The sequence below is a fragment of the Dipodomys ordii genome, unplaced genomic scaffold (genome assembly GCF_000151885.1).
Source record: "Dipodomys ordii isolate 6190 unplaced genomic scaffold, Dord_2.0 Scaffold31, whole genome shotgun sequence".
Lineage (NCBI taxonomy): Eukaryota > Metazoa > Chordata > Mammalia > Rodentia > Heteromyidae > Dipodomys > Dipodomys ordii.
Window position 1 is genome coordinate 4939979 of NW_012267247.1, and position 19310 is coordinate 4959288.

The 19310-nt window shown below is 39.3% G+C and overlaps 1 protein-coding gene across 1 annotated transcript in view; it reads left to right on the forward strand.

Moving 5' to 3' along the window:
* Taok1 (TAO kinase 1) overlaps positions 1 to 19310 on the forward strand; it is a 120013-nt gene that overhangs the window by 28054 nt on the left and 72649 nt on the right. The window contains exons 2-3 of the mRNA XM_013016453.1: positions 10424 to 10648; positions 17573 to 17644. Coding sequence (XP_012871907.1) covers positions 10517 to 10648; positions 17573 to 17644 — 204 coding nt within the window. The 5' untranslated portion in view covers positions 10424 to 10516. The remainder of the gene's footprint in view (positions 1 to 10423; positions 10649 to 17572; positions 17645 to 19310) is intronic.

A 19310-nucleotide genomic window follows, 5' to 3' on the forward strand; every position in this document is an offset into this window, starting at 1 on the left:
TGGGTTTGATTCCTCAGCACCACATAAGCAGAAAAAAAAAGCCGGAAGTGGCGCTGTGGCTCTAGTGGTAGGGTGCTAGCCTTGAGCTGAAGGACAGCTCCCAGGCCCAGAGTTCAGGCCCCACTACCAGACCGCCCCCCCCCCCAAAAAAAAACAACAGCTGAAAGTAGATGTTGGTAGGCCAGCAAACAAAGTGTTCTCTGCCAGTGTGCTGAATAAAAGCAATAAGACTGGAGATTGGAATGTTTGTTTTAAAGGCTTACTTAGTGCTAGACAAGAAATAACAGAGACTTGAAGAAAATGGAGTGGTAGTGGAATTGACAATGATGATCTTTATGCAGAAAATACTGGTATAAAATTTAGTAAGTAATAATTCTTCCAATAGTATGACTGAAGTTTGATGAAGAGAAATGTTAACTGTGAATGTTAGTGGAAATCTGACATTTGTTACTTACTAGCTATTTGTTAATAAGAAAATGACTTTTGAGCCTTAAGTAAAATTTTAAGTCTGTTTACTTTAAGGACATTTGTGAAAAGTAAATAAGCAACATGCCTGGAACATAATAAAAACTCAGTGAGTATTTAGTTTTCTTATTAAACAGAAAAACAGGGAGGAATACTTTTGTGTGTGTATATGTGTGTCAGTCTTGGGGCTTGAACTGAGGGCCTAGGGGCTGTCCCTAAGCTTTTTTGCTCAAGGATAGCACTCTATAGCTCCATTTCTGACTTTTTTTGGTGGTTAATTGGAGATAAGAGTCTGTGAACTTTCCTTGCCAAGGCTGTCTTCAAACTGTGATGCTCAGATCTCAGCCTACTGAGTAGCTAGGGTTTCAGGCTCTGTTCCCTAGGCTGGTGCCTGGCCTAGGAAGGAATTATTTAGGTTGTTTTTGGTTTGGGGTTGCTAAAGAGAGGTATCTGTTTTGTACTTTGTTATCCCTAGTATGCTTAGTTTGGGACCTTAATGTTTTTATATTTGAGGATTTTTATGGAAACAGATGGGGTGCATGGAATTAGAAATTAATAATTTTAAAATTACACCTTAATTTTGTTACTTTTGATTTACAGAAAAATTGTAAAGCTTAGTCTCACATATCTTTTACCCACCATTCTCCAATGTTAATATCTTAAATGACCATTTTATAGGTGGTACAATGTGAACTAGTTTACTAACTTTGTTCAAGTTTTCTATTGACATCCTTTTTGTTTCAGGATCTAAATCAGGATATCACCTTGCATTTAGTAGATTTAGATTTATAGTTCTAGTTCTCTTATTAATGATGACCTTACAGGAACCACTTAACCTTTCAGACCCATGTCCATAACACAATCATTGATTTAAAAGATGTGTAAGGTGCCTTTTAAAGTTCTAAGTCTCTTTATATCACATAGTGTCCTCTTTTTATTTTGAAAGATAGTTTTTAGATTCTAAGATCTAATCAATATACCAGATCTGTTGACAGTAAAAATTCTATTTTTATCTGGTAATTTTGCTTTACTACTAAAGAAAAATGATGGATTGTGCCTTGAGAAACTCAAAGCTTCTCTTTCCCTGCTGTTGCCAACCTTTGTGGAGGCAGAGGCCTGGGTGCTCTCAAAATTGGGCTTCACCTGTAATTCACTGCCATGGCCAAGGAAAGCAATGCTGCTGGAGGTGTAATGGACATTAATATTGCTTTACAAGAGTTGCTGAAGACAACACTCATCCACTGTGGTCTAGCATGTGGAATCCACAAAGCTGCCAAAGCCTTAAAGTGCCAAGTACATCTGTATGTGCTTACTTACACCAAATGTAATAAGCTCATGTATGTCAAGTTGGTGGAGGCCCTTTGTACTGAGCCACCAAATCAACCCTTCCTTCCTTCCTTCCTTCCTTCCTTCCTTCCTTCCTTCCTTCCTTCCTTCCTTCCTTCCTTCCTTCCTTCCTTCCTTCCTTCCTTCCTTCTTCTCTCTCTCTCTCTCTCTTTCTTTTTCTTTCTTGTGCTCAGCCATTTGAGCCACAACACCACTTCTGGTTTTCTGGTGGTTTATTGGAGATAAGAGTCTCTCGGACATTCCTGCCCAGACTGGCTTTGAACCATGATCCTCAGATCTCAGCCTCCTGAGTAGCTAGGATTACAGGCGTGAGCCACCCACACCTGGCTACACAATCCACCTCATTAAGGTCCATGAATGGGTAGGCCTCTACAAAATAGATGGAGAGGGAAAACCCTGTAAAGTAGTTGGTTGCAGTTGTGGGTGCTGTTCATTAGCTTTTTTGTTCAAGATTGGCTCTCTACCACTTGAAACATAACTCCACTTTAGGCTTTTTCCTGCTTTGAACCTGGATCCTCAGATCTCAGCCTCCTGAATAGCAAGATTACTTGTATTTTTATTTTTTGCTAGCACTGGTGCTTATCTAACCTTGGAGCCTCATGCCTATTTGGTGTTCTCACAGCTGGTGGTGTACCACTTAAGCTACACCTTCAGTCCTGCTGTCTGGCTGGCTGTCTGGCTATCTATCTATCTATCTATCTATCTATCTATCTATCTATCTATCTATCTATCTATCTATCGCTCTCTCTCTGTCTCTCTCCATCTCTCTATCTATCTAGCTCTCTCTGTCACGGGGCTTGAACTCTGGGTCTGGGCACTGTCCCAGAGCTCTTTAGCTCAAGGCTAGCACTCTACTACTTGAGCCACAGTGCCTGCCACTTTCTGAGTGGCTTATTGCAGATAAGTGTACCACGGACTTTCCTGTGAGGGCTGGTTTTGAACCACAATCCTCAGATCTCAGCCCTCTGAGTAGCTAAGATTACAGGTGTGAGCCACTGACACCCGGCTCTTTTTAGTTATTTTGAAGATGGAGACTTTCAGACTTTTTTTTCCTGGACTAGCTTTGAACTTGGATCCAAGTCTTAGCCCCCTGAGTTGCTAAGAGTACAGATTTCAGCCTGGCTTCTGGCTTAAAATGTGTGATTTTGATGCCCATAGCCAGAGTTAGTATCAGAATTGCAGACTTTTTAGTATGGTGCTTAACATGACTCCTCTTTTTTGGTTGGTTGTGACACCTGAACTCTGGGCCTGGGTGCTGTCCCTCAGCTCTTCAGCTCAAGGCTAGTGCTCTACCACTTGAGCCACAATTCCACTTGCAGCTTTTTCTGTATATATGGTGCTGAGGAATTGAACCCAGGGCCTAATGCATGCAAGGCAAGCACTCTACCACAGAGGCACCTTCCCAGCCCAAGACGACTCCTCTTCACATACCAGCTATAACTTTTGGGGTCTCAGCCTACTTATATTTCTGAGCAACTATGTAATTCAAAGGAACATTCTCATATTCCCTCTCAGATTTGGTTTGTTTGTTTGCTTATTTATTTTTGGCGCCCGTCCTGGGCCTGGTTCTGGCTTTTTGAATATAGTTTATTGGAGATAAGAGTCTCATGGAGTTTCTTGCACGTGCTGCTTGGAACCTGCTTCCTGAGTAGGTAGGATTACAGGCGTAGGCCACCTGCTCCCTGCTTTGTTTTTGTTTTTGTGCTGGTCTTTGGCCTGAACTCAGGGCTTGGATGCTGTCTCTGAGCTTTTGTGTGCAAGGCTAGGGCGCTATCACTTGAGCCACAGCTCTACTTCCAGGTTTTTAATGGTTAATTGGCGATATCACAAACTTTTCTGCTCAGGCTGGCTTGGAACCACAATCCTCAGATCTCAGTCTCCTGAATAGCTAGGACCAGCGGGAGTCACTAGTGCCTGCTAGGTTTGATAATTTGTCAGAATTAAAAATTTCTCACAGAATCAAGGAAAGTACCTTATATACCAATACTGTTTATTTTTTTTGGAGAACAGTATTTGGATTTGAACTCAGGGGCCAGGATCCCCTCCAGGCTGGCACCCTACCACTTAAGTCATAGCTCCACTTCCAGCTTAATTGAAAATAAGAGTCTCACAGACTTTTCTGCCTATGCTGGCTTTGAACTTTGATTCCTCCTAAGTAGCTAAGATTACAGGTGTGAACCATTGGCACCTATTTCATACTAATATAGTTTTAAAGGTTACAAATCCAGACTAGACTGACCAAACCAATGATTATGTAGGACAAGATCTAGGAGGTATTTAAACATAGATCTTCCAGCCGGGCGCTGGTGGCTCACGCCTGTAATCCTAGCTACTCAGGAGGCTGAGATCTGAGGATCGAGGTTCAAAGCCAGCCCGGGCAGGAGAGACCGTAAGACTCCTATCTCCAATAAACCACCAGAAAACCGGAAGTGGCGCTGTAGTTCAAGTGGTAGAGCGCTCGCCTTGAGCTGAAGAGCTGAGGGACAGTGCCCAGGCCCAGAGTTCAAGCCCCACGACCAACAAAAAAAAAACAAAAAACATAGATCTTCCATTATCCCGTGTCTGCAGTCATGAAACAGCAACCAACCAAGAAATTTACCTGAGCTTTGAAATTCAGAAGTTTTTTTTTTTTTTGTCATGCTTGAAGTTCAGAGTTTTTATTGGGATTTTAGTACTTATTAATTTGGTTGATTAATTTATAGGATTTTACTTCAGATTAGCCTCTTGAAAGTGCAAAGAAACAACTATGGTTTAGACTTGTTAAGGATAGTCTTTCTCCCTGTAACCAAGGAGAAAATCAAATTACATTCTGTGTGTGTGTGTGTGTGTGTGTGTGTGTGTGTGTGTGTTTTGAGGATACATTCAAGGCCTCCTGCATGCTAGGCAAGGTTTTTACCACTGAGCTATATCCATAGCTCCCATCACATTACTTACTGTATAGTATTATTATTTTCCCAACTTCTATCCCCTTTACTAGTTTTTAAAATTATTTTTCCAGAGATAGTTATGTATAAAAAAAACTTTTGTAACACAAATGTTCTTTTCTCTTACAGTCTCACTATTTCCTTGTTATTTTTCCCTCTGCATTTAAGTTATTGATTTTTCTCTATGTGGAGTCTCCCCATTTGTTGGAAAATAGGAGGGCTCTTTGAAAGTCTTATTTTTTTCCTAAGTCCTGTAATCTGCCATGATTCCTTGTATATCTATCACTTATCTAGAAGAAAGTTATGTTAACTTTATTATTTGTCTCTCAAGGCATAATGGACTGTCATAGTCACTGTACTCTTAATTTATCTAGATGAAAGTTGATATGTTAACTGTTTATTATTTATGCTCTTAATCTATTTTTTATTAAAAGAAATATTTTTTTATTGGTCGTGGGCCCTGAACTCTAGGCTCTCTAGGCCTGGGTTCTGTCCCTCAGCTCAAGCTAGCGCTCTACCACTTGAGCCACAGTGCCACTTCCAGCTTTTCCTGCTTATGTGGTGCTGAGGAATCAAACCCAGGGCCTCATGTATGCAAGGCAAACACTCTACTACTGAACCACCTTTCCAGCCCCTTTATTCAAAACTTTAAGGTTGTATTGAGAGTGTAGCTCAGTGGTAACCAGAATGCTTGCCTGGTATACACATTGCACAAGGTCATGAGTTCACTCCTTATCTCTTATTTAGAGAAAAAAACTTAAAAGTTTTGTCAAGGTGATGTACAGAGAGTTACAGTTATATAAGTGAGGTAATAAGTATATTTCTTGTCAAACTTGTTACCCCTTCCATTTTTCCCTTTCCCCTCCCCCATCCCCTCACCCCAACTTGTACAGACCATTTCCAACATATTTTCTTGTGTATATTGCTGTTGCATTGGTTCCCACCTTGTCCTTTGTCTCACCATTCTGTTTTTCCCCTCCCTTTCCCTAATTGAAATAAACATATATACAATACCAGGATACCAAAATCAAATACAGTGACAACAGGAGATATACCATAAGGGCAAGCACATAGCAAAAGAAACAAAAAAAAATCACATAGTACATTAAAACAACAATAAGTTGAATGTTTATAAGATAGTAAACTCTGAATCTTTCTCTTCTTTGTACTCCTATAACTATGTAGCCTATAATACTTCACTGAGTAGACTTAAGTATCTGTTGATTTTTAAATTGTCTTATATTTTATGTAATTACTTTAAAAATTACTTGTAACTATAGTGGGAAGGTTTTATTTCTACACAATTGATTAAATCCATGTAGAAATGTTTTCTGTTCAGTATTTAACCAGACGTGGTGATATATACCTGTAATCCTAACAGTGTGGGGGCCGAGGTAGGAGGATTGCTAATTCACAGGCAATCTGGGGTATATAGAGAGATCTTGTTACCAAAAAGTCCTACAAAAAACTTCTTAAGTTTTAGGAACTTAAAATGTAGGATGAACCTAAATGAGCTTTTATAAATAGAAGGTTTTTTACTAATTAGAAAACTTCTGCAAACCAGTGTGTTTTCCATGATTCTTTTAAGAGCTTACAAACTGGATGTAGTGGCACACTCAAACCCTTACTCCTACCACTTGGGAGGCTAAGACAAAAGTACTTGGAGTTCCGGATCAACTGGAATTGTAAAAGTAAGTTCCAGGCCAGCCTATACTATGTAGAGAAGCTCTGTCTACATATATGGTAGTTCATAGATAGTAGTTGTTTTACTTACACCTTCCTCCACTCCTAGAAAGAAAAGAAAATGCAGATTACAAAAAAAAAAGTCAGGTTAGGTATTTAATCCAAAGGCTTTACACATGCTAAGAAAGCACTTCTCTACCTACTCTTAACACTGTAACTCAGCTCTTCTTACAGGCTTTGTGTGGGGGTGGGGGAGGGAGAGGTACACTGGATTTTAAACTTAGGTCCTTATATTTGCTAGGCAGGTCCTTGACCACTTGAGCCATGCCTCCTGTCATTTTTGCTTTCTAGGGTTTGATTTATTACTCCAGCTGGCCTGAATCATAATTCTCCTAATTTATGGCAGAACTGGGATAACAGCCATATTCTACCACTGTTCGGTGTCTCTTACCTTGCCTGTGGTGAATAAGACAGAGGAATAGTGGCCTAATATGTAAGAGTTAGATGAAGGTGGTGATTATGGACTGTTCAGTCCACACTGAACTCCAGGAAATGTTTTTTTTTTTTTTCTTTGTTCTGTTTGTCTGTTTTTGTTAGTTGTGGGGCTTGAACTCTGGGCCTGATTACTGTCTCTCAGCTCTTCAGCTCAAGGCCAGTGCTCTACCACTTGAGCCACAGTACCACTTCCAGTTTTCTGGTGGTTTCTTGGAGATAAGAGTCACATGGACTTTCCTGCCTCAGCTGGCTCTGAATCACGATCCTCAGATCTTAGCCTCCTGAGAAGATAGGATTACAGGTGTGAGCCACCGGTGCCTAGCTTTGTTTCTGTTTTTATTTCCCTTTTGTCTTTTTGTTTGTTTGTCTGCCTTTGGGAGGATGGGGTGGGAAGATGCACAGAAATGGTGTGACAAATGGTGAACAAATACAGCAGTGATACTCATTAGACCTGTGTTCAAAATGAATTATACAACTTGTGGGTGGGACTGGAGAGAAAAACTGGGAGAGAGCAAGGGAAGAGTTGACATTTTTCAAAAAGGAATGTACTCTTTATCTGAGTTATGTAACTATAACCACTCTGTACATCACCTTTATATTAACAATTAAAAAGTGAATGAAGGGAGGAAAAAAGCACATTCACAAGTGAGTTTTTTGTTATATCTGAGAATTACTGCTTTTTTTTTTCTTTTTCCGGTTGTGGGATTTGAACTCTGGGCCTGGGCGCTGTCTCAGATCTTCATCTCAAGGTGAGCGCTCTACCACTTGATCCACAGAGCCACAGAGCCACTTCCAAGGACTTTTTTTTTTTTGGTCTTGGCCTGGGCGCTGTCCTTCACTTCAAGGCTAGAGCCATACCACTTGAGAGCCACAGCACCACTTCCGGTTGTTTTTGCTTATGTAGTGCTGAGGAATTGAACTCAGGGCTTCATGTATGCGAGGCAAGCACTCTACCACCTTCCTAGCCTATCTCTGAGAATTATGCAGAACAGTTTTTTTTCCTGATCATCAGAACATTAAAACAACAACAACAACAACAACAAAAGCAGAAGATAAGAACATATACCTGAAGGCTGGGAATGTGGCTTAGAGGTAGAGTGCTTGCCTACCATGCATGAAGCCCTGGGTTTGAATCCTCAGTACCATATAAACAGAAAAGGCTGTAAGTGGTGCTGTGGCTCAAGTGGTAGAGTGTTAGCCTTGAGCACAGAGAGGCTCAGGGACAGTGCCCAGGTTTTGAGTTCAAGCCCCCAGGATTGGCAATACAACAGCAACAAAAAGAAAAGAAAAGATACCTAATATACTTGGTATAGCTGGGTCTAGTTAGTTAATCTGCTTTCACCCAGTGTTTCTCAAATGAAATTGAGCATAAGTAAAAGTATAGTTCTCATTATAGGAAAACTATTTTTGAAGTAAGTGTTATAACAGAACTCATAATCTATAACAACTCAGTATACAATATTTAACTCATTTCCTCTACTACACTGTTAATGATACAAATTCTATTATATAGATTTTAGCTTTATATAATTCTTTGAGGCATGGTTATATTTGTAAGAAAAACAGTTCGGGTGGGACTGGGAATGTGGCTTAGTGGTAGAGTGCTTGCCTAGCATGCATGAAGGTTTGATTAGTCAGTACCACATATACATTACCACATACATGCTGTGACTCAAGTGGTAGAGTGCTAACATTGAGCAAAAGAAGCTCAAGGCTGGCACTCTGCTACTTGAGTCACAGCACCACTTCCAGTTTTCTGGTGGTTTATTGGAGATAAGAGTCTCCTGGACGGGGCTGGGAAGGTGGCTCAGTGGTAGAGCGCTTGCCTTGCATGCATGAGGCCCTGGGTTCGATTCCTCAGCACCAAAGCAAAAAGAAAAAACCCGGAAGTGGCGCTATGGCTCAAGTGGTAGAGTGCTAGCCTTAAGCTGAAGAGCCGAGGGACAGCGCCCAGGTCTAGAGTTCAGACTCTACGACTGGACCAAAAAAAAAAAAAAAACTGAAAAAGAGTCTCCTGGACTTTTCTGTCTGGGCTGGCTTTCAACTGTGATCCTCAGATCTCAGCCTCCTGAGTAGCTAGGATTACAGGCATGAGCAACCAGTGCCCGGGCAATAAAGGACTTAATATCACTATTTTCTCACCACTTTTCCTGCCACTTGTCACATTGCAGACTGATGGTTTAGTAGTGGTAAAGTTGTATTGTGACTTTTAAGTCTATAGCTAAAAGTTACACTTTAGTGCTGCTACTCAGGGCCTCATGTTCTCGCTTGGCTTTCTTCCTCACAGCTGCCATTCTACCACTTAAACCACATCTCTAGTTTGGATACGTAGTCTCTCAGACTCTTCTGCCTGGGCTGGTCTCATCCTCCTAAGTAGCTAGGATTACAGGCATGAGTCACTGGCACTCAGTTTAAATTTAAGATTATTCTGAAAAAGAATAACAATTTATTGTTGGACACTGTCTTCAGGTATCTTTGATGCAGACTTCATAATCTTTGTGTATTCATATTAAAGTTATAATGCAAAATGATGGCTATATTTGAAAGGTTTTGTTGTCATTTGCAGTGTTATCTGAACCACAAGTAATATCAAACTGTTTTATGTATTTTCTGTGATGTCAAAAGCTAAAACCAAAAGTGAGATCCATCAGAAACATGTTTGTGGCAAATGTATTTTCTGAGCTTAGACTTTATTTGTAGCACTATTTTTCCAACTTTGATGAATATAGAGAAATTTCCATATTCATTTAACTGAGTTGAGAAGTTTTCACTTTCAGTTAGAAGCAGTTAAGCTGCAATTACAGTGTAATGACATGGTAAATATCAAGAGAAGAACTTGATAGAATTCTGTAGTGTGTTCCTTTTTTTTGGGGGGATGGAGCTTTTAATCCCCTTTGAGGTTTAATTAAGTCAGTTCTAAAGTATGTTGTTCAACTTTGATCCTCTGATCTTTGCTTCCTGAGTGGCTCAAGATAACAGTCTTTCACCACTACCACACTAAAGTATAGAAGATTTTTTTTGTTTGTTGTTTTAATTTTAAAGTGCCACAGGTGAATGTGATGAGGTAGGAACTTATGCAATAGTAGACCACTCTGTGGGTTTGTTTGTTTTTAACTCAAGGCATGGTTGCTGTTTGTGAGCTCGTGTTCTCCAGGCTAGCACTTTACCACTTGAGTCATAGTTCCACTTCTGGCACACATGCACTTGTCCATGCGCGCGCACGCGCACGTGTGTGTGTGTGTGTGTGTGTGTGTGTGTGTGTGTGTGTGTGTTAGAGATAAGAGTCTCATGGACTTTCCTGCGTGGGCTGGCTTTGAACCATGATCCTTAGATCTCAGCCTCCTGAGTAGCTAAGATTGCAAGGGTGAACCACAGTCTTCCAGCTCTGTGTTTTAGTGAAATTCTAGACCTAACTTGATTTTGTGAATGCTGTCAGTAAATGATCTTACACTAATTATTCTTAATAGCTTTTAGTTTCCTGACCTTTTTCTTTTCTTATTTCTCTACAGTAGTATATGCCAACGTGGCTTCATTCATACAGATGAACCAAGGATTGGGATAGCAGTATAAAATTAGAATCAGACAGCTGACTGCCCAGCAGGATGCCATCAACTAACAGAGCTGGCAGTCTAAAGGACCCTGAAATTGCAGAGCTCTTCTTCAAAGAAGATCCAGAAAAGCTTTTCACAGATCTCAGAGAAATTGGCCATGGAAGCTTTGGAGCAGTGTATTTTGTAAGTGTTAAAGGTTTGATTGAATGTGGCTTTGTGGCTTTGTGGTAGAGTGCTTGCCTACCACGAATGAAGCCCTGGGTTCAATTCCTTAGTACCACATTAACAGAAAATGCCAGAAGTGGCACTGTGGTTCAAGTGGTGGAGTGCTAGCCTTGAGTAAAAAGAGCTCCAGGACAGTGCCCGGGCCCTGAGTTCAAGCCCCCGCTTGATTTAAAAAAAAAATATATATATGTATGTATGTATGTATATATATATATATATACACACACACATACACACACACAGAGTTTACTAAGTAAAAGACTCCTACAATATCTCCTGACAACATGTTTCTTACATTAGATATGCACCAATTAGTACATCATATAAGAAGTCACTTTTGCAAAGAATACAAATATATTTCTTCACACAGATGAAGAGATCCAGAGAATGTAGTCTGAAACCTTGCTCAGTATAGGAGCTTCTGACTCCTAGGAATTAAGGCAATAGCTTTCTTTTAGCATGTGGTTGGGCTTTTTGGTTTGTTTTTGTTTGTTTGTTTGTCTTTGTTTTGGTTGGTCATGGGGCTTGAACTCAGGGCCTGGGCACTTTGAGCCACAGCTCCACTTCTGGTTTTCTGGTGATTAATTGGAGGTGATTCTCATGGACTTTCCTGTCTGGACTGGCTTTGAACCTTGATCCTCAGATATCAGCCTCCTGAGTAGCTAGGATTACAGGTGTGAGCTACCAGCACCTGGATGTATTCTTAATTCACCTTCCTGGGAGCCCCTGAACTCAGTCCTTTTGGATTATTGTGCTATTTTCATTACAGTGATTGATTGAATTATTGGCTATTGGTGATTAACTCTCTCTTCAGCCTCTTTTCCTTCACTGCTGAGCACATTTGTTGCCTCCCCTGAGAAACAGCCCTACCATTCTGTGGCTGTCGAGGGACTTTCCAAAAACCATCTCATTAAGGCAAGCCCTAGTAGCTGAAGGGGCTTGTTATAAATAACAAAGGCTGTTTTTCATCTTTATTCTTGTATAGCAGTTCGGGAGCCAAAGATAAAGCACCAAATGTTTTAACAAAAAATAAGAGTTGGGGGAGAGGAAAGTATCCCACTCTAAATATATGTCATTTGCATACTTTGAGTTGGTTATTTAGAGAAAATAATAGGGGAGTATTATTACAGGCAAAGGAATAATTCTGAAAAGCTAACCTTTTTGGAAAAGAAATTTATATCCAGCCACAGTAGTAAACAATGCCCACTGACAGAAGCTGTTCTTTTGGATGGTCTGGTGGGTGAGGGGGGTAAGCTCAGTGGTAGAACAATTACTTAATAGGTACTCTGGGTTAATCCCTAGCAAAACATCTCCCACCCTGATAACCCTTAAGAAAATTCAGAGCCCGGGGAGAAAACTCTGTGAGACTCTTATCTCCAATAAGCCACCAGAAAACCGGAAGTGCTGCTGTGGTTCAAGTGGTAGAGTGCTTGCCTTGAGCTGAAGAGCGCAGGGATAGTGCCCAAGCCCAGAGTTCAAGCCTCATGACCGACAAAAAGAAGAAAAAAGAAAAGAAAAAAAAAGAAAGAAGGCAAGCAAGCAAGCAATATTCACAGGAATGAAAGACTGGAATTCTGACACCTGGCCCAGACTAAAGATGACTAGTACTCAGGATTGTTACATAACACAATCTTTGTCTACTTTCCTCTTCACAGTATACCTTAGCTTCCTGTTTACATCCCCAGCAACCTCAAGCCTTTCTGTCTCTTAAAATGCTAGTTAAAGTTTAAGCACCTGGCCTTTTCTTTTCATTTTCCTGCTTTGTGCATGACTCCAGTGTTTTTGCACATTAATGGAATAATATTGAACCTTTTGAATTACAAGAGAAAAAATGAAAACTCCCAACACCTCTCCCTCATTCTTAGAGGATAATCTAAGGTACTCTCTCCCTCATGGATATCTGAAACTGAAGATAACATTGAACATTATATTTAATGTCTTTTCCATGTGCCTTTTTCAGTTTGATGTGTGATTGTGAATATAGCATAAATTCTATTTTCCTTTTTTATAACTTCATGAATAAAAGCTTTATTCTTATTGTAGAGTTTAGCAATGTCAACATATAGTTTTCCCCTCCCTTATATTGGAAGAACTATTTACCAAGTCACATTTTTTATTCTAAGGAAATACTTAGGGCTTCTCTTTGACATATTCAAATTGCCAGCACCATTGCTCTTGTGTTTTGGTACTGTTATTAAGTAAATTAAGTATTATTAAAACACAAGCTCACTTATACCCTGATTGTTCAGCTCATAACCAAGGTGGTGGTTATGTGACTTTTGGCTTTTTTTTTTTGGTCAGTCGTGGGGCTTGAACTCTGGGCCTGGGCGCTGTCCCTCAGCTCTTCAGCTCAAGGCGAGCGCTCTACCACTTGAGCTACAGCGACACTTTTGGTTTTCTGGTGGTTTATTGGAGATAGGAGTCTCATGGTCTCTCCTGCCCGGGCTGGCTTTGAACCTCGATCCTCAGATCTCAGCCTCCTGAGTAGCTAGGATTACAGGTGTGAGCCACCAGCGCCCGGCCTGTTATGTGACTTTTGGGTGGCTAGAGAATACAGTATGGACCTGTAACCTGAGTTTTAGGTTAGAGGTGTACACCACGGATTCCAGCAAGTTTGGTCTAGCTATTTGTTCCACTCTGCCAAACACAGGTGAGTATTGGTGAAGGGCAGAGGAAAGAGATTTATTAGCTGGATTTGAGTGTGCTGAGGAAGAGGCAAAGTATGCACTTCAGACCATCTTTAAGGTATACACATGAGCTTTAGGTTTACATTGGGGGAAGAATTGGGGTAGAGGGGAGAGGTAAGCATAGGTAATCAGTCCCAAGTAAAGTATATTCTTGTTGATTATTATCTCAGTTCTGATTCTGAGTTGTTATTGGAGAGGTTGTTATAACTGTCATTACTTGAGGGGAACAGTCTGATTCCCGTTAGATGATTATTTCTGCTTTAAGCTATAGCTTTGTCACTATAGATAAATTTCCCTATATTTGGAGTGGGAAACAATGTGTCCTCCTCTTGATGTTATGTGATAGCTGCTTGAAAAGTTATGCTACAATGTACTCTAGTTAGGAGCAGCAGTTTGTGTATTCCATAGTGTCAAGTAAATCCTTCAGAAATGTAAGAAAGAATGTACATAATAAAAATAAGCCGGGTGCTGGTGGCTCACGCCTGTAATCCTAGCTACTCAGGAGGCTGAGATCTAAGGACTGCAGTTCAAAGCCAGCCCTGGGCAGGAAAGTTTGAAGGACTCTTATCTCTAATAAACCACCAGAAAACTGGAAGTGGTGCTGTGGTTCAAGTGGTAGAGTGCTCACCTTGAGCTGAAAAGCTGAAGAGCTGAGGGACAGCACCCAGGCGGAGTTCAAGCCCCATGACCAACCAAAAAAAAAAAAAAAAGTTTCCAGGCTTGAAGTAAAGTTTATTTAGTCCTGTGTCAGGACATCTAGTGAGTGAATAGTGGGAGTGGCTGAAGTTGGGGTAATACAGGTCATCATAATAAGGAATAGAGATGAGCAGCTTGAAGGTCAGTACAGTGTTGTCCAGGTTGTAAATGAAATACTGGACAATGGAACAATTCACATTCTGGGCAGGTGCCTCATATGTTTGGATTGAATATATACTTTATTGTGAAAGAGAATATATTAGTGTACATTGTACAAGGGGATTTCATTGTGAAATTTTATACATGTAAACAATGTATTCCAATCAACTTGATATATTCAAATATACTGTGTGGATTCTAGTAAAGGGGAGTTTTTGAGACTGTGGATATTGTTATTTTTCTTCAAAAACAATCATTTACTTTTAGCAGTAAGATGATATACTGGTGACTCATCATGAAATGATGTTAGGCCCTTTTAGTCTAGTTTGATGATAGATTTGCCTATATACTTTTACCCTTATTATTGAAGTGTGGCTTTTGGGAATTCAAACATAATGTCACAAGTATTTATCAAGGCTCATTCATTTTGGTGGGATTTGAGTTCTGGCTTCCACCTGTCCAGCATTTCTTATTTTCTGAAAGCTTTACTTCTCTGGCATCAGTCTTCCAACTACTATTTTCTGCTGAGTATTCAGGCATAGTTAGGTGCTGTTTGGGAGTTAATTTTTTTGAGGGAAATCAGTAAGTTTTTAAGCTGCTTTTTAATCTATCTCTTTGGAGATTGTGCCTTTGTGTTCCACACTTTCGTGGTTCTATTTATTTATTTATTATCATCTTTAAATAGTCGTGCAAAGATGTTCCCATTCTACAAAACAGTGTGAGTACAAAGTGTCTGACAACATTGTCACCCATCTCTCCTACCCATCCTTTGGTAGCTCTTGACTTGACTTTCTCATTGTAGCCTGATTTCCTCCATGTATGTATGTATGTATGTATGTATATCAGTCGTGGGGCTTGAACTCTGGGCCTGAGCCTTGTCCCTCAGCTCTTCAGCTCAAGGTGAGCACTCTACCGCTTGAGCCAAAGTGCCATTTCCGGTTTTCTGCTGGTTAACTGGAGATAAGAGTCTCATGAACTTTCCTGTGTAGGCTGGCTTTGAACTGCAATCCTCAGAACTCAGCCTCCTGGGTAGCTAGGATTACAGGTGTGAACCACTAGTGCCCAACCCTCCTTGAATTTAGATTTTCTTTTTTTGCATAGGTGAAGCTGAGACAAATTTGGAGTTCTTTTTTAAAATTTTATTTGATTGTTCTCTTAACTTTTAATCTCTAAATCTTGCCTGCATTTGTTGATCTCTAAAAATTTCAAGTAATTACTTTATATGTACTACTGGTTTTTCTTCTAGTAGTTGTACAAAGGAGTTTCAAGTCAGTGAATTAAAAATTTTAAAATAGAAGTATAGATTTATTCTAAATCTAGACCTTTGCCAGTTAGTTGATGAAACTGATCTGAAGGGATATGTCTGGAATCAAAGTTTGCATTGGGAAGTAAACTTGTGGTGATGGAACAAAGAAGGTAGACAGCAATGATCATTGAAGGACTGTCTATGCTACAAGAAGAAATGTGGGTTTTAGCCAGTACTGGTGGCTCATACCTGTAATCCTAGCTACTTAAGAGGTTAAGATCTGAAGGGCATGGTTCAAAGCCAGCCCAGGCAGAAAAGTCTGTGAGGCTCTTATCTCCAGTTAACCACAAAAAAGCCAGATATGGAGCTGTGGCTCAAGAGATAAGAGCATTCATTACATTTGAGCATAAAAGCTCAGGGAGTGCTCCGGCTCAAACTTCAAGCCACAGGACCATTCCCCTGCCCCTCCCCCTCCCAAAAGCGAGTTTTATTCTGAAGTTTGGAAGAAGCCACTGCAATATAATAAAAATACTGATTTTAACTTGTGAGACATAAAATGATTCTTGGAGCAATGTAATGGAAAAATTGGCATGTATTAAAGGTAAAAGAATGGAGAGTAGATTAAGATGCTTTTGTGATAATTTAGAGAGGAATTCTGAAAGCTCAGTTTAGTGGCAGTTATTGAAAAAAGTGAGTATACATTTTAGAGTTCAAATTTGAGTCAATTCTGAAGAACACTTAAAAAAAAAAAAGGTTTGGCAAGTAAACCATACAAGCTCAGGGCCCTGAGATCATATGTCAGTACTGGCCAAAAAAATAAGAATTACAACAAAAATCCAACTCCGAAAGCATGGCTGTCTCCTCATCCAAGCTAATCGAAGACTGGCATCATAGTATTTGAAACACAACCAGAGAGTTGGATATCACTCTAGATTTCAAGGAAGATAAAATTTTCTCTTAATTTCCAATATCTTAAATAGAACCAATATGATACATGAAATAAGAAAGTTGAATAAAGCAAAACACTGATTTGAGAACCTATAAATGCAGTAGACTATATAAGATCCTAACATAATTTTTGTTTTCTTTATAAAAATTGTGGGATGCAGGTCTTGGTTTCTATTATACTTTATTGTGGAATATGTGTATTTTCAGTTGCAAAAATGACAGTGTTGTTCACATTAGCCTAGTGGTTATTTACATGTACTTAATTGACAGTGAATTGATATCATTGGTTTTAATCTTTAAGTAGTTGTACCAAGGGATTTCAATTCAATATGTTAATTTATAGATTTTTTTTTCCAGTCTTAGGATTTGAACTCAGGGACTTGGGCTTTCTACCACATGTCTCCAGCCCAGCTTTTTTGCTGATTATTTTGGAGATAGTCTTCTAGGCTTTTTTGTCTGGACTGACTTTAAACTGTGATCCTGTATCTCATTTTCTCTTATGGTAAAAAGAGAAGATGGGTAATGCTATGTTTCTCTTTAGCTGTCCATGGTTTGATTCTTACATACACAGTATTTTTTTATTTAAATACTTCCTTCACAAAATAACTTGTTAGACATTATTACCTTACTAGAAGAATATCATATTTTTCCCTAGTACATTTGGTAATACTTACATCAGGACAAATAAAATTTAGAAATTATTAACTATATTTTATGCTATTATATATTATATGGAAATATAAATGTATCATAGTTACTATGTCATAATTTTTGTCTTAATATTTGCTTTGAACTTTAAAGAAATAGACTTCTAGCCAAAATATATAAAAGATTCTTACAGCTAGGCTTTGGTGGCTCATGTCTAATCCTAGTTACTCAGGAGGCTGAAATCTAAGGGCTGCAGTTTGAAGCCAGCTTAGGCAGATCATCCTAGTCAGGTTTTTTTGTTTTTGTTTTTTTCGTTTTTTAAAAAATGTTCTTCCTTTTGATTGCTGATCATGTCCTCTATTATTTTAGCCATGCTTCCATCTCTAAAGGCAGTTTTGTTGTGATTTTTGGCCTGGTAGTATACAAACATCTTTATTCTTAAGTGATTTTTCAAATATAATGTATTGAAATTTACAGTAGTCCTTTGTTCTTTTTTAGGCAAGAGATGTGCGCACTAATGAAGTGGTGGCTATCAAGAAGATGTCCTATAGTGGAAAGCAGTCAACTGAGGTAGGTTATTTATATTCTTTTTGGCATTTTAAAAGGACATACTATTTTTAATTGAAGAGAAATAGGATTTTTTAAATCTGTCATGCACATTTTAAAAGTGTATAAATTATATGTTTATCAATGAATTTTTTTTACTAACTAATGGTACCCATTTAACTGCTGCCTAGAGTGATAAACCAAATATTAGTGGCTTCTCCAAAGCCTCCCAACTTGGATCCCCTGCTGCCAGTTTTTAAAATTGTAGTCTAATATATTATCTTAGAAGGATGGTCAGTTTGTAAGAACTGTAGAATAAAATGTACTTGGTAGTAAATTAGTCGGGTATAATCTTCTAAAGGATACTGGGTAGTAATTGTCTTAAACTAATCAACAAGCAATGTGTAACAGTTAGAAAAAGATGATGATGAAGTAATAATTCACTAATATGATTTTTTAGAATATATTATTTAATTACATAAATTTATTTTTTGAAGAATGAACAAAATCAAATCTTTATAATCATATAAATGTGATTGAAAGACTTTCACCACTAGTTTTCCCCAAAAAATGTATTATATAAATAAGCAAGCTATACCTGCTCACTGATGTGTATGGACTCCGTAATATAGTGTGATGTTAAGCCATTTAGCTTTTGCACATACATCTTGTATTTCTAACTGTTAATGGAGAAAAAGTTGCAGCATTACACTATTAAGCTAGGTTGCATCTATCTTGTGTGTGTGTGTGTGTGTGTGTGTGTGTGTGTGTGTGTGTATGTATGTGTATGTGTATGTATGTATATGTATGTATGTCTATGATTGTATGAGAGAGAGAGAAAGAGAATTCAGGGCCTGAGCTCTGTCCCTGTCTTCTTTGTTCAAAGCTAGCACTTGGGTGAGCCACAGCTTTTTGGTAGTTAATTGGAGATATTAGAGCCACATGGGCTTTCCTGCCTAAACTGGCTTTCACATAATATTCTCAGGTCTCAGACTCCTGAGTAGCTGGGATTACAAGCATAAACCACCCGTGCTTGGCTATGCATCTGTCTTTAAAATAGCATCAATAGGGCTGGGAAGGTGGCTCAGTGGTAGAGCACTTGCCTTGCATGCTCAAGGCCCTGGGTTCGATTCCTCAGCACCACATAAGCAAAAAGAAAAAAAGCCGGAAGTGGTGCTGTGGCTCAAGTGGTAGAGCACTAGCCTTGAGCTGAAGAGCTGAGGGACAGCGCCCAGGTCCAGAGTTCAGGCCCCACAACCAGACCCAAAAAATAAAAAATAAAATAAAATAGCATCAATATCAGTGTTACCATCCTTGTTGCTAGAGCTCTACCTCTTGAGCCATAGCTATACTTCTAGAGGTTTTTTGGTGGTTAATTGGAGATAGGAGTCTTGTGGACTTTTGTGTCCAGACTGACTTCTAACCATATTCTCAGATCTCAACCTTCTGAGTTGCTAGGATTACAGGCTTGAGGCATTGGTGCTTGGCTGTAATCTACTTTTTTTTTTTTTTTTGGTCGGTCATGGGGCTTGCACTCTGGCCCTTATCACTGTCCCTTACCTCTTCAGCTCAAGGCTGGTGCTCTACCACTTAAGCTACAGTGCCACTTCCGATTTTCTGTGGTTTATTGGAAATAAGAGTCTTACAGCCTTTCCTGCTCAGGCTGGCTTTTCACCCATGATCCTCAGAT